General features: G+C 42.5%; 1 protein-coding gene across 12 annotated transcripts in view; it reads right to left on the reverse strand.

The window, feature by feature from the left end:
- The window catches only part of hspg2 (heparan sulfate proteoglycan 2), a 98609-nt gene that overhangs the window by 22438 nt on the left and 60348 nt on the right, over positions 1-15823 (reverse strand). For 5 of the 12 annotated variants that reach the window (XM_084366338.1, XM_084366339.1, XM_084366341.1 and 2 more), the window contains 21 exons: positions 14849-14919; positions 14636-14700; positions 14412-14552; positions 13060-13251; positions 12686-12724; positions 12141-12245; positions 11339-11617; positions 11181-11234; positions 9972-10055; positions 8637-8729; positions 8460-8552; positions 8086-8316; positions 7866-7979; positions 7648-7775; positions 7088-7174; positions 6920-6978; positions 6028-6192; positions 5754-5864; positions 5049-5149; positions 4481-4661; positions 2054-2113 (listed from right to left, as the gene is read on the reverse strand). In XM_084366338.1, coding sequence (XP_084222464.1) covers positions 2054-2113; positions 4481-4661; positions 5049-5149; positions 5754-5864; positions 6028-6192; positions 6920-6978; positions 7088-7174; positions 7648-7775; positions 7866-7979; positions 8086-8316; positions 8460-8552; positions 8637-8729; positions 9972-10055; positions 11181-11234; positions 11339-11617; positions 12141-12245; positions 12686-12724; positions 13060-13251; positions 14412-14552; positions 14636-14700; positions 14849-14919 — 2453 coding nt within the window. The remainder of the gene's footprint in view (positions 1-2053; positions 2114-4480; positions 4662-5048; positions 5150-5753; positions 5865-6027; positions 6193-6919; positions 6979-7087; positions 7175-7647; positions 7776-7865; positions 7980-8085; positions 8317-8459; positions 8553-8636; positions 8730-9971; positions 10056-11180; positions 11235-11338; positions 11618-12140; positions 12246-12685; positions 12725-13059; positions 13252-14411; positions 14553-14635; positions 14701-14848; positions 14920-15823) is intronic. The other 7 variants (XM_084366336.1, XM_084366342.1, XM_084366340.1 and 4 more) reach the window with 3 other exon arrangements.

Consider the following 15823-nt stretch of genomic DNA (forward strand, 5'->3'; position numbering starts at 1 on the left):
CTAGTACTCCAGAGCAGAGAAGTTTCATTGGACTGACTTTAATGGGTTTTGTAAAGATCTATGGTAGAATCGGTGTATCAGAAGATAAAACTTCAAGGGCAGATTCACCCACATTAAGAAAAAAACATAATTTCTCACTTTACTACCTCCAGTGGTATCTGTCCGATTTTATAGTTTTGGTTTTATCTGTGCAGGTCTTCACATATATGTTTGCCTCCAGCCCAGTAAAATAGAGGAAAGTCTACAGCCTGGCTTGCTGCTCCATGCGGCTGTACCCACGAGTGCCATGAATGAGAAATGACCAACATTTAGCACAGTACTGCACTGAGAGAAATATGTGCACATTAAATAAAATACTATATTTTGGATTATTTTGGAGAAAAAAGTTGCAAAAAAACAAAAGCTGGAGAAGGCGTTGATGTCTGAAAACAAGCGTCTCTTAGCCTTCAGTCATTTCTGAAACTGACCAATCGCAGGTTGCACAGCAACGTGCATAACTTTTCACTGTTTTATTTCTTTGCTAATTTGAAGCAAACAAAACACTTCATATGTTGCATTAGCAGTAAAAATAGACAGACTATGACGGCACACTTCACTTTGGACAGAAATGTCTGTCTGTAGGTGGAGCTCTTGCATCCTTGTGTACTGCGCTGCTACTTTGAGCTAAATGCTAATGACAATGCTAAGATGCTAATGTGTAGCAGGTAATGTTTACCAGGTTCATTATCCTAGTTTAGCATGTTAGCATGCTACACAACGTGCAGCTAAGGTTGATAGGAATGTTTTGCAAGCATCAAAATCTCCACATTACGGAACTAGATAAAAGTTAAGTGGTCAACAAAGTTAATGACGTTATTCCTCTCTCCTACAGCGTCCATTACAACTAAATGCACATTGCCAGTTATGCAAATTGGGTGATGATGTCATTTAGAGACTTCTGGCGACTTTTAGGATAGCCAATAGCCAATAGTGACTTTCTGTACTGAGGAATTGGCAACAGTGGATACCACTCGAGGTAAGGAGAAAAAATATGTATTCTTTGACTTTGGATGTATGGAATCATCTGACATATTCATTATAGTCGACTTCCATCCATTTATATCACATTAACTGCTACTTAAGAGCTCACTTTCATCTGTGTGACGCACTGAAACTAGGCCTCTCACACCGGACACGAGTCTGCTACCCACATTCAGCTCTGATGTAATGAGGTTGTGATGGGATGTATTAAGCACAGTATGATGTTTGAAGCCCAGATGACCGCTACTTCCCAAGTATAGCATGTTTCCTGAGGAGAAAAAGGAAAGTGCAAAGAGATATAGAAATAGAAGGGACATCTCTAGTCTCTGAATGTGGAGACAATGTCACCCAGGAAATAGAATTTAGTACGGAGGTCCAGATTATGAATAACTTACAGACTAAATCATTCAGCTTTATTGATTAAAAGATCACCTTTTAGGATTAAAGAGCAATTAAATCTATGTTAATTTCTAATTTAAAGGGACATTTTCCAAAATTAACCCATAGTCCTGGGTTTAATCAATGGGTTTGTCATGTACAATATCAGCTTCTTGAGGAAATTTTTACAGTAAGGCCTATTCTTACTGTACAACACTGATTGTGATGTTTTTAACGATGGAAACTTGACTCGACATTCACGAGGAGTTGCCCAAAAGAATGAACATGCACTTATTCCTGCAGGGATGGACCCCAATGAACCCAAAGAGCCAGGTAGTGCTAGTAAGGCTCATGTACAATCCAAGCATTGGACTCTTAACAAGGACAGGAACGTGATAACATAGATAAACTGAAAACAGATATTCATCTTTAGATCTAAATCAAGCTAAAGATGCTTATAAGACAGCACAGATGCTCTGGGCCATCATGTGTGAAAGTGAGCGTGTGACCGCTGCTTGGTTGATTGTACATGGGCGCTACCAGGCCACCAGCATATCCATGCTGCTGAAGATGAGTGCATGCATGACAAAGAGAGGGAGAGGCCGGTCCCTCCAAGGAGCCCGGCAGAGAGGAAACCATGCCCATGCGGACTTACGCTTTCTGTGTCCTTCAAACATTTCATAGGCTGTGTAAAACATCTGAGTCTTTGAGGCCTCTGGAGTTGCGGGAGGAAGGAAGGGAGGAGGGAGGAGGGGACAGGTAAACTGACAAGTCAGGTTACAGGGTAACAGCCGTTTACCTCCCAACTCCCCAGAGACACTTATCCATCTCCGAACGTGGGCCGCCGTTGTTTTGTCCAATTGATTTCAAAAAAGCAGCACACACGTAAAAAAGAACTTGAATTAAACTGGCACCAACTTTTATTTTCAATTCAGCTAATGATTCGTTTTCCTACTTTCTTCATTATTTATTTGAATCCCGATTGTTGGTGCCATTTAATTCATACTGCAGTTCTGAGCATTCAGTTCTCACACTTACCTGAGAAGAAGAACACCATGAATTGAAGTGTGTCGCTTCGAATGACCGTTTGTTTGTATCAATTCATGCTTATCTCACACCAAAACACCAAAAAACAACAACAATTCTCCAAAATGCTTTGAATTTCAAATCAAGATACACAAAAACACACATACACTGTAATATCATGACTGTTCAGTAGCACATGGAGCGATGAAGTTATGCAGGGTAGCCACACATGAGACATGCAGGTTAGTAGCGAGAAGCAGTTTAAAACATTGCAACACTATCTGCTAAAAAAGCTGCCATACAGCTTGTGGTTATCCTGCACTGGTCAAGATAATATATTTAAATCAGCCCCATCCATGAATTAGCAAATCACTTTGATCAATTATTGTTATTTTAATCAATTTTCTCTTTTTCACAAAATATTTTCACAGTTAAGATAAATACATTACAATGTGACATGTGTACATTACATCAGTTACGTATTCTTAATAAAGAAATGTTTAAAAAAAAAAAGAATAAAATCTTTACAGAAGCACCTTTGGGTATAATCTTTTGCAATCATATAGCCTTTGAGTCGTGAATGAACAAATAAAAAAATAATGCAGCCATTGTAAAGTAATTCAGGGTAAAAAAAAAAAAGTGTGACCTGTGACTGTTGAGTTGTAAGATGTTCTCAGAGATGTATAAAAATACTTTTCTTATAAAAACACACAATTGCCTAAATGTAAACACACAACATGCAAGGTAATCGCATTCACATGGCCAATTCCTTTGAAAAATATTACAAAAAAAGAAGTTCTAATAATTCTGATATATTTGATTTCATGGAGACATTTCAGGTTAACATATTTCAGTCGATCAAACAAGAAGATGTGCCAACAACATTGACAGGATGTGAATAAAAAAGACCATAATATACAATCGTAGATGATTATTGACAAAATTATGATTAAAAACAACATTTTCCCCCTTTTTCTTCTGCATTTCAAGTCAGATCTTGAATTATTTTTACCAACTGGGTCTGATAAGAGACAATCGATACAAACAAAACCGACTTTTGCCAACACTAAAGGAATGAAGGAGTGATATTACAGCAGTATAACAGCATGTAACCAACTGCATGGCCGATAGCACCGTTTTTTTTTGTTCATTGACATTCATCATCATCAGGATGATGAGTTACACAGCAGACAGTGATTTAAGGAGGGAATACTGTATGGAGTGGAACAACACAAAACAATCAGTGGTAGCGGGAGCTCGTCCTACTTCTCCTCTCTTCCAGATACACTGAAGTCCTCTTTGAACGCCAGTCGCAGAGCCACTAAGCACCAATCGTGGCATCCACATTCCTCCTCATCATTAAAACACTACAGCTCAGGCGGGAAGGGGCACCCCGGGAGCCCAAAGACACCAGAATCCATCACCCTGCTTGTGAAATCTCTAACAGCAGAAACCAGAGACTCCACCAGTGATCGAGAAACAACCGCACCACCACCGATTAATTCAAAAAAAAAATTTAAAAAAGGAAAGAAACATCTGCAGTAGCTTTAATAGTGTTGGCAGGAAGCATTACCCCAAAAAATCACTGATCCAAAAGAGGATCCTTTGGCCCAAGTGTAGTGAATGCGTCATGAATTTGAGTGCCCGTTAGTTAAATCTAAAACTGCATACTTGACCCCACATGTTATCTGGAAAATTTGTACCCACAAGCTGTATTTCTTCATATAAAGTCCAGGAAAAACCACTGAGCAGAGACGTACAAGACAGCGAGGCAGTAAGAAGAGCTGGAGTGGCAGTATGATAATGAGACATGTTGATATCTAGCAGCAGAGGGCAAAAGCGTTGGGAGTTAGATCTGCAAGCTTATTATGCTGTTAACCAGGAGCTGAGTGTTTACAGTGCATGATGAGAGATGCAGTAAAACAGAGAAGCATGCGCCACTGCAAGCCGGAAGGGTGGTAGGGGGTTGGGGATGGGGGGACGGACTACAGGAGCCAGAGCTGGTCGGGTAGCAGGGAGTGATGGGTAATGGAATGCGGTGCCGAGGATCACGAACCTGGCACGTAGAGGATGGCGTTGCCCTCGTCCATGGCAAACATGTTGGAGCCCGTGCAAACATAGACGCCCGCGTCCTCGGGCTGGACGTTCTGAATTGTCAGGATGCCGTTAAAGTCCATGGCCCGGTTGGGCAGCTTCCCGTTACCCATGCGGGTCCAAACGAGGGTGTAGGCTGGTGACTGTGGAGGCAGGGAGCAGATAAACACAAAGAAATGACAACGAAGCATGCAAACTCTTTGTTGTTGGGCTGCAGACCAAATATAAATGTACTGATCTGTGTGTCTCCACCTAGCAGTGAGTTTTAGAGGTTATGTTGAGATTTTTCCCTTTAAACAGAGCCAGGCTAGCTGTTTCCCCTTGTTTCCAGTCTTTACGCTAAGCCAAGCTAGTTTCTGGCACCATCTCCAAATTTAACAGATGTGAATGGTAGCAGCCTTCTCCTCTAGAAGAATAGTGAATAGGAGATTTTTGCCAAAATGGTTTTTATATTTTTTCTATGAGTGTACACGTATTCCTAATTAAAAATAATAAAGTAAGTCAACAAGGATCGTTGTGGCCGGTGTTACCTTGCTCTTTGCAGTACAGATGAAGCTGACAGTAGACCCCACCCTGACAGTCTGGGCTTTGGGCTCCTCGACTGTCACCTCAATGGGCTTGGATTGGACATCTGATGAAATGCAGAGACACAGTTTATATAAGGGAAACTGATCAACAGGATGCTGTAAAGAAAATCTAAAACTGCAATGTAAGTTGTTATGTTGGCATAACCAGTGAACCATCTGCGCTGGTGTTATTTTTGCCAGCTTTTTTTTTTCCCCCACAGATGAAGACAGGCATGGAGTGTAAATGTAAAGCTGATTAACTGCTGATGAACGTTTTAAATGAAGCTGCTAATCAATCCTGGTCTGCTAAACATCAACTTCAATAATTAGTGACATCACAGAAGAAACTTTTTCAAATTCACTATAAAAGCTATAATAACCTTCATGCAACATGAGGACATGCCTGACTTGTTATCAGAATGTTTTGCTGGCTCTGTTACACACATCTTATCCAAGAACCTTCAAAACTCCAAAATACCAGGAATGAACCACACACACACACACACACACACACACACACAGTCAGCTAAACTAAAGAATGACGTCTTACATAATCTGTTCATAAGCAAACCCATGTGTGGACCCATGGATGGTTTCTATTTTGTGTTCTGCAATAAGCTTCATGAAGGGAAAACTTGTTTGCGTATACAGCAGTGAGATGATACACACTTGTCACAACAATCTCAGCGCGGCTCCTGTTGGTGCTGCGCTGGTCTCTGCAGGTACAGACGTAGACGCCGGCATCGCTCGACTGGACGTTGGGGAAGTACAGCTCTGCTCCTGAAGGCACAGATAAACATAAGGTGTCGTATTCACACTTGACATGTGATCCTACATGCGCATCAATATATGCAATTTTTTGTATTCAGATCAGTTAAATCAGAACTTTTTAAACTGAGTGCATAAGACATACTTTGATATGTGTTTCAAATGTGTGATGTACCTTGTCTGCGTCTGTCAGCGCTGCTGGAGATGGGCCGTCCGTCCTCTCTGGACCAGTGGAAATAGTGCGGAGGGCTGCCGGACACCTGACACCGGAGAGTCACAGAGCCTCCCTGGGATGCCAGGACCCTCTCTGGATAAACCTTTACCACGAGGGAGGCTGCAGCTGCAAAGTGGAAAGGTCATAACAAACCCATCAGGGATACTCTCAGAACATCAAAACAAATAGCATCAGAGCAGTATTTCACAAAGACAGCTCAGTAAGTTTGAATCTTTTTTTTTTATTGGACCTGGACACGACCCAATGGTGACATGGTTTTAGCTGAACCTGGTCAGGGGTTTAAGTTTAAAGGAATAATTAGACATTTTGGAAAATATGCTTACTCACTGTCTACCTGAGAGTTAAATTACAAGATCCATACCACTCTCATATCTGTCAATGAAATATGAAGCTGTGACTAGATTAGCATTAAGATGGGGAATGAGAAAGCTGACTAATACGTATTTTATATCTTGTTTGTTGAATTCAGACAAAAACAAAGTGTAAAAATGACAAGATGTGCTTTTATGGAGGGTAATTTGCTATTTCTTGGCCAGGCAGAGTGACTTTCCTGGAGTCTCTGCTGGCTGGCAGAAATACTCACTGTGGTCAAGAGGTTGTCAGGCTGCATTTCTGGATTTACAGCCTGTCATGAAATTGCATTGTCATTTAGCTTGATGCTAGCTGTTTACTGCCTGTAATTCTCTTTGTGTATACCTGCAATAAGTCTGCCTTTATTTTGCAGGGACATGGGTGTAGCTCAACGTTCAACTTAAGGCCAGACTCAAACAATTATACCAGGAGGAGTCACAGAACTGTTTACTCATATTTCTAACGCCTAGTGTAGCCTTACCGTCGTATGGACGACACTTCTCTCTCTCCTGAGGGTTGCCAACATATCCAGGAGCACAACTGAAGACGGTATAAACAGATGTAGAAATGACATTAAGTAAAACTTATAAATTTTTTAAAAACTTTTTCTACCCTCATCAAGAGAGGATGTTATACTAGGTGATCTTACCGTTCACAGTACTGGCCGGTGTACCCAGGCTGACAGGCAGTACACTGGTAGCCTCCATTTCCAAGGCTCTCACAGGTGGGGGAGAACCTGTGTGAAAACACACACAGACAGGAAGCTAGGTTTAAGGGCACAAACACGGTCTGTTACCAACCGAACCTAACAAGTAATTCAGTGTGACATTCATCTTTCATCAATCTTTCAAAGGCAATTTCATGCGTATCTGGAGTTTCCAGTATTGAATATTTTGAAGCTTGGCAAAGAATCCTAAATATGACGCTTGATTAAAAAACTAGCGGATCTGCACTGGAAATGTCTTCACTGTTTCTTCAATATACTGTAGCTTTTTACTAAACCCTGACTTGAAGCAAGCGAGGATACAAAATCAGATGGTTTCAGTGGGAAAGTGAATACACAATATTCCATGTCGGTTGGCAGAAAAACGGAAATGGATCAAACTCCAGAATTTGCTGTAAACAGGATAGAGTGGGCTGAACACAGAGTTGTCTTGAGCTATAAATGGAGGTGGAATGTGAAGTCTTGCTATCTGTGCCAGGACTCACTGGTTGTCTGGGTCAGTGTGAGGGCAGGCGCAGGGTTGGCAGTCCTCCGGAGTGCCAACAGTGGGGTCACCGAAGAAGCCGGGAGCGCACTGCTCACAGAGCTCCCCCTGGGTGTTATGCAGGCAGCTCTGGGAGGGAAGAACATATCGTGTTTAGAGATCTGTCCGTCTCATCAGGGTGCTATATATCTATCACAACAAGAGCCTAGTGCTTCATACCGTGCAGATGCCAGTCTCGGGGTGGCAGGAGTCAGAGTGGCCGTTGCACTCACAGAGCTCACAGTGGCCCAGGTATAAACCTCCTCCCGTGCGAGTATATCCAGATGCACAGTCCTGAAAGAGACATTATGATTTTGACGATGATACATTAATTAGCGTTTAAATTAAGCACAGTCAGCCTGAAATGCTTCCAGTTGAGAGGCTCAGTATGAGTTATTACCTGGCAAGAGAGTCCCTTGTATCCAGGTGGGCATAGGCACTGCTCCACCTCGAGGGCCTGTGCCAAGCCGCTGTAGTTCGGCACCGCAACTTCCATGCTGATGTCAAAGATGCTGGAGGACCGCATCTCAGTGGAGTAGGATGCTCGAATCAGGATGTCATCCAGATCAGCCAGAACCATCATCAGGTGCTCTCGGGTGGCGGGCATGCCATCAGGACGACGCCAGTTTTCCTGAGAAACAAAATGAAAGCTTAGCGTTGAATTGATGTATTTTTAAGGACCCGTGTGTAGGATTTTGCAGCATCTAGCAGTGCGGTCACAGATCGTGGAAGAGCCCCTGCCACAGGCAGACGCTTGCTTTCTGTTCCACTCACCTCTTTAAAGACAACCTCAAACTGGTGAGTCTCTCTGCTGCCCTGCTGCCTCCTCTGCCAGGGCTGACGAGCCACCAGAGTGATGTCGTTACCCTGCAGGAACAATACTGACATGTCAGTATGTCGCTACGAATACATTTAACCATGGCAGGAAACTGTGAATCAGTAGTTACTCACAATAATCTGCACGTCGCCATCATCGAGAAGCGTTCCTCTTGGACCAGCCACATAGGAGATGGTGTATTTAAGCTTCCCGCCGTAAGAACCCACCTAAAACACGGTCAGTAAGGAAGAGGCTTTAGATCATTTGGCAGTTCAAACACTGCTGCGAACATTAATACCAGATGGTTACTGAGAGCACCATAGTGTGCAGCTGCATCAAATCCGTTGCACTAGAGGGATGTGAAGGGATCAAACTTCTCTTAAACATGTGAGAGTTACCATGTTAACAGGATTTAGTCCACTTGTCATGGGGTGAACTACTAAGCCTGTGAAAACAGCTCTGTAATGTCTTCTGTGCCTCTGGAGAGAAGTTTTCTTAAGTCTGAAAAAACAAAACCTCAATGATGTCATGGGTGGGTTGGCGGACTATCGTTTTGAAGCCTTGAGTTTGGCAGTACAGCCGTGGAAATCTTTGGACAAGAGGGTGAAGCTAAGATAAGATCTGACTGAGAATCTGAAGACACGCTATGTCAATCACAAGGTAGCAGCCGCTGTTTTACTCTAAATGAGACCATCATTTATAAAATGAACATCATGCTGTAGTAAAGAAGACTTGACACTATTGATTGGCACCATAAACTCATTAGGAAACTGTTCACTGAGGTGGGAATTCAAGTGAGAAGTAGGGTCATTTTCTCATAGGCTTATATACAATCATACTTTTTTTGCAACCAGTTTAGTCACCCCCCTGCTGGCTATTAGAAGAATGCAGGTTGAAGGCACCTAAGTTGTCTTCACTTCCGTTGTTATTTTTGCAGTCAGTGGTTCTAATGAGATACACTATCCAGCTGAATTATGGGAATTGTAGGAGCTTGGAGCTCGAGACTAAAAGTCAGGATATCTAAGCTTCTGCTGCTTCGATTTCTTTCTTTATTGTTCAATTGTATACTAAATCACTGAAGAAGCCCTTTAATTACACAGAAGACAAGTTTGTATTTTGAACTCTTTTCAAATTGAATGTTAAAAGTGAAAAAGATGAAAACTGAAAGTAGTGAGGAATGTTTGTAGTTTCTATTTCTTATTTTAATGTAGCAGATGGAGTGTGTGTGGATCATGAACCAAAGAAATTACACTTGTCAACATGGTAACATGGCACAGGCCTCACTTAGGAGGCAGGGGACAGACTTAAAAGGGAATAGGGAGTGTGGACTGGATTAAAGGGAGGATGAGGATAAGGGCTGAGGGGCAGTGGGGAGGATGGAGGATATGAAAGGTGCCGCGTTTTCTGTGACCTCGGAGGGGTTGACTCGAGGTCAGGAAAGGACGTCACCCCAAACTTTCCACAGTTACCTTATCCCCTGTGAACTGCGCTGGGAGCTGCCAGTAGAGCAGATCATCCTGGTGCAAGCTGAAACCTTTGTAGACCAGAGCGTACTGAGAGGCAGAGGAGGAAGGAGAGGCATAAGAAAATAAGCCACAGATGGAGCGAGAGAGGCTGCGAGACTAAATCATAAGCAGGCAGAAAAGCAAGTACAAGCAAGCAGGCGTGCCAAAGAGTAAAACCTAACAAGAATCTCAGGACTAATGTGTCACATACAGTTAAACTCTTTAAACTACATGTGCTAAAGTAGGAGAGCTATTAAAGGCACCGCTGACAGTTTGATAACAGCATAAAAGTCCCACTGTGACTTGTCTGACAAGCAAAACAACAACTTCCACTGTCAATAATGAAAAAATGACAGCTTCAGATGTGCTTCAGTGAGAGGCTGTTTAAACCAGACAACTGTATAATGACAGGCTATTGTAAAACCAAAGTTTCTCTCAAATGGACAATTGCAGTGACAGTGACAGCACTGAGTGGGAGCTACTTGCTCAACAATGGAAAATATACCACCCAGCGAAGGACAGGAACTGTGAATCATTTATTCTTTGGTGACTGTAAAGAAAGCATATTCTGTATTAATTCAGTAGATTATAATTGGGTCATTCCATGCCAACTCACCCAGAACTAAGAACTTTTCCCATATTCCCGATTCATATCAAAACATAGGTACAGTACAGGTCAGTACATTGTTGATTTCTATCTTCGTGTGATACCTATTGAGTCAGGTTTTTCATCAGTTTCACAAAATGTGCAAGTTACAGCTTGTAATGGAGTGTGTGCTATGTATTATGTGTTACGTGTAGCTTGTTCCATATTCTTCATCTTTTTCGGCCTTAGCATATATTATTTCACAATTTAAAAAACTCCTTACAAAAAAAGTATTTGGGGTTCAGCTATAAGATTATGCAAGGTCCCATGAATTTGATATAAGTTTTCATATGATTTTTTTTTAAGACAATCCATGACGTGAACTGGATGGTCCTAGGTGAGTTGTATGGAATGATCCAGTTTTAATCTGTGAGTTGCTGCTACAAGTTTCTGGACTACACATTAACTGCCCTCGACAGTCGGTTGTTTATTAACTTTTAAAGCTTTACTATCAAAGACAGCATTACGGTTTCCTATGAGCAAGAGGCGAGACACAAACTCAACCAGTCAATCATGCCACCGTCTACCTTGCTGCTCTCCCCAGAAGCACTAGAGGCAGTCTTGCTCAATGTGTTCTTGCTCTGTTGATCAGGGCCAGACCCCCCAAAGAAAAATACAAGTCACCACAGGATCAAGAAACAAAAAAAGGGATTGTAAACTTCTTGAAATTTGTGACTGAGTGTACCTGCAGACGAGGGTTGTGGCCGGGGGAATAGGATTGGGGTCTGGTTGGTCTAACTGAAGAGGAGATACCAGACGGAAGAGATGGGGGGCTCAGATTACGCAAAGACCATCGAGAAGAGGAGGAGAAAGAGGAGGTTGGTACCCGAGAGGACGAAGAGGAGGAAGAAGAAGAGGAAGAGAAAGAGGAGGAGGAGGGAAAGAATGGAGGGGAACCAGCTCGTCCATTGGAGAAGTTAGAGAAGAGCGCCCAGACGTCATCATCCAGCTTTCTGACATCACCCTGGGGAGGTGGAAAAAGTGGAGTACCGGAGATACAGAAGATTTGTAACCATGAAAACAGTCAAAATGACCGAGGCGGGGTTTAGAATTTAGTTCTTCCACAAAGTATACTAAGAAGGTGATCATGCTGGGTCATGCCTTTTAGTCTCTGGCACTTGGATGTGCTGTACAACAATGCTCTGGTGAATTATGTTCAGATCGCGCAGATAAAACACATAAATCAACAACTTCAACTTCTTGCACTTTCCTAAGACTATTCACACCAATTCAGACCTCATTGTGACTCACACACATGCAAACGCAAACACAGAGTCTGACAACATGCTCCTGCGCACTTCATCAAAACCGAGGTGATTCTCCATGCTGCTACATCTACGAACCCGAGGGGGATTCATCTCCACAGATGCCCACAATCTCTGTGTGTTAGCTTATAATGACAGAAACACTCCGCATCAAGTGCTCTCATTAGACGTGTGAGTGTTGCCTCTGCTACAACAGCCTACAGTGCCGTTCATAACAAATACCTGTCGAGCTCTTTTCGATCTGTGGGCGACTTTTCGTTCGGAGGCCATTAGGTTCCAAACAGAAGCATCCTTCCTTAGCTGCTCCTCTGGCAAGTGCGAGTCACTCTATTGGCGTGGAGAAAGCAAGCTCTTTGATCACTTTCCTTATCACTGAGCTGATGGTATTTGGGAGTGTTATGGCAGTGTTATTCGAGCAAAGTTAAACTGTATGAAGCTCTTTAACGGACCATCAATGATAAATCCATTTACATGGCTCATGTGATGTGAAGCAGAAAGCAATTTCTGTGTGCAATATGCACTGCGATGTAAACGCTCTGCAGCGACCGCCAGCTACAAACTGCATACACGGCTGTAAAACGCCATCCAGGAAACATCAAAGAAATTATTGAAAACCATTAAACATTATATGCAGCCATAACGTATGAATATGCACCACATGAAAAAGTACAACACAATGCCACAACAGTTATTTTAATCATGCCAGACAACACTGTACTTCAAAACTACAGTCACAACATGACACCCACTGACTGGCATTACTGTACCTGCTGTGCTCGTTTCATACGAGAAGAGAACGGATTTTTCTATGAAGTGGAAAGGCAAACACACAAAAAAATAGACACCTATGTTATAAGTGATTACTGGGGAAAATAAAGCTCTGACACTACTGGAAAATCCTACGAACACAGATTTAAGAAGATGAAAGAAAATGGAGAAAAAAAAGGCTGAAGCAAACAGAATGAAAAAAGAATCCGCTTGAAAAGAAAGCTTGGTTGATTTTTGAAAGAAAGAGTAAAGAGTGGTCTACAGGTTTTCTGATGCGTGCTGCTCAGCCCCTTACATACATCATTAAGGGTTCATTGTCGTGCTTGGGCTACTTCCACTGACTCAGCCTTTGTGTGTGCTCTTTGATACTAACCTTGTCCCCCTGGTAAACCCCTGGAAGCTGCCAGTAATGAGGCTCCTGTCCCAGGTAGTCAAAGTTGCTGTAGGACAGCTGAGTGCCTTCAGTGGAAACCTCCACGGTGAAACCAGTGGAGATACGGTTGGTGCGTTGGCGGTTCACCAGAGCGAATCCCTGGAAGTTCCCTGGAGTAAAGACTGAGGACACCTGCGAGAGCACATTTGAATATACAATCAAGCTCCAATAGAGGAAAATGAGAAATTGTGATTGGACACAAAGTCAGTTTAATTGGCAGCTGACTTAATAAGCAAAATAAACTATACTCTAGTCTTTGAACTTATCTTTACCCTCAGAGATGAAGTCCAAGAGTCAAAACTTTGGACTGACTGTGGCACTAGAAAGATGAAGTATTAAAATGTCCACTTAAATTTCTTGGACCTCTATCAATGAGCACATTTTCATAATGTCTGACTATCATCAATTCTATGGGCTATCGTTGACTATCGCTGCCATAAATGTGAGAAAAAAAGGCCTCCAAAACAACAGGGTAGTAATGCAACACCAAGGATTGGTAAAAGAGAATTTAACTGGAATTACCGCCTCCAGTCAAGTAACAACAAAGGTTGAAATACTTATTCCGTTACGATTTTTTGAAATTGTGAAATAATATATGCGTGTTGTAACTTGACTGGTGCTCGAAGGCATACAACTGTGGGGAGGTAATTCTAGTTAAATTCTCTTAACAATCCTTGGTGTTGCATTACTACCCTGTTGTTTTGGATGTGTAGTTCAGAAACTCCATGGATGGACATACGGACATGCAAACAGATGGACAACAGATGCTGTACTTAGTTGGTTTCCAATCAAACTTCAAAAATAGGGACTACTTTGTGTCAACTGGTAATCAAGACAGCTTGTGGAGTTCCCCAAGGGTCTATTCTCGGGTCACTACTATTCAACATCTACGCGCTCCCCCCTTCCTCAGATTACTGAATATTATTAACATCTTACTCAACTCTAACTCTCTGAAGTCTACATGTGACCTTATAGGCTTCATATAGATGTCAAAGGTTATCCTTGCAGTTATTCATTTAGCAGAAATGAATGGGGGATATTTGTCAATCGTTGGCCAGTGATCTCACTGGCTTGGAACCACTGAAGGCTGGTGTGATTGGGCCAGATTTAGCCGACACACATCTTGTCTCTCTGAAGTAAATGTTTAACCCACTTGCTGATACAATCTTCACTACTGCATAGCCGCTTTATCCAGCACAAAGATACTTTTGGTTTGGTTGTTCAGAGGTTTAAATGGCCTTTTCAACCACGTTACTTTGCTGTGTCATTCAGGTACCACTTAAAGGCCTCACCAGGTCTCTGTAGTAGGTAGAACTGGAGCACTGCTGAGTGACGCCCATACAGAAACAGGACAGGCAGCCATCTTTGTTTTCCTGGCTGAGATGGAAGGTTCCAGACTTACAGCTGGAGCAGGACGGGCCTTCAACGTTCATCTGCAACACAGGATCAAGAAAATGAGATAGGAGGCAATCAGCCCATTCTAGTACACAAAATGCACGTATTTGTGATGGATCACCTTGCAGCTGCACACGGGACCACTGCAGCCTTCACTTCCTCTTTGGTCACAGTTATAGCAGTTACCTGTAATGGTAGAGGAGATAGTTACAGAATGTATTTGCCCTTTAAGACACATTGTCACATAAAAAGGAACCTTTACAACTTGAACTAGAACAAGCCAGATGACGGAAGAATATTTGTCATGTGCCTGAATCAGAAAAACAGTAAGTACCATTGACTTCATTGCCGCCAACACTACATCTCTGTCCAAGCAGTGGGTTGCCGTTGTATCCTGCGGCACATCTGAAATAGAAATAGACAATGTGTTGAGGCAAATATTTCCAGTCTAGGAGGATACAAGTTTTAACCCGAAGCACAATGAGGCAGGAAGCTGGGAAGTCTGCAAGAGGTGATACATCTGATGAGTCGTGTCCTTTTGGGTGTCTTCTTAACCCCCAAGGCAGGCATCAACCGAGAACAAAGGACTGAGTCATTCAGACAGGCGTCATACAAACAATTCTGTTTTTCCATCCACTAAGTAGACATACAAACACTAAGCACTAGACTTGCACTAAACATCAGACACCCAGCTTTTGCATTGAATACAAACAGTTTTCCCAGACAAACACTGGAGATGGATGAAGCATAGCCGCCACTAAAACACTCAACATGTCTCAGATGTTGATTCCATCTCTCATACGAGCGTGATACAGCTGAAACTGAGGAACACCTTTGCACAGAAACAGATACGAGATAGTTTCACCACAAAATAAAAGTTTCCGAACTTGAGAAAAAAGCAGATATGAAGATAAAGATAAAAAGAAGATGCTAAGCTTCTAAAGAGGAGAGTTATTTCTGACACTGTGACACAGCAAAGCAATACGCCGTCAACCCAAGCAAACAACGCGACTGCCACCGGAGCAAAGGCCAATCCAACCAAAGATCCGTGCAGGCTGCCCTGAGGGCAGCTGCTGTCAGTCTTACCTCACCTGTCCTCTGGCAGGTCCGCAGGTCAACAGCCAACAAGAGGACTTCCATGCTACGAACTTGATTTGGAAAACCCTATTCATACTAACTTGTTTCTAAAGTGTGGTTAATTCAGTCTTTCCAGTTAGTGTTGATTTGGAATAAACATCAAAATAGATATGGTCATGTGAAAATACTAAGAGTTCATAACTAAAGGCTTTGAAGAAAGGACATACAGCTC

This window comes from Pagrus pagrus, assembly GCF_965226575.1.
Source record: "Pagrus pagrus genome assembly, chromosome: 11".
NCBI lineage: Eukaryota > Metazoa > Chordata > Actinopteri > Spariformes > Sparidae > Pagrus > Pagrus pagrus.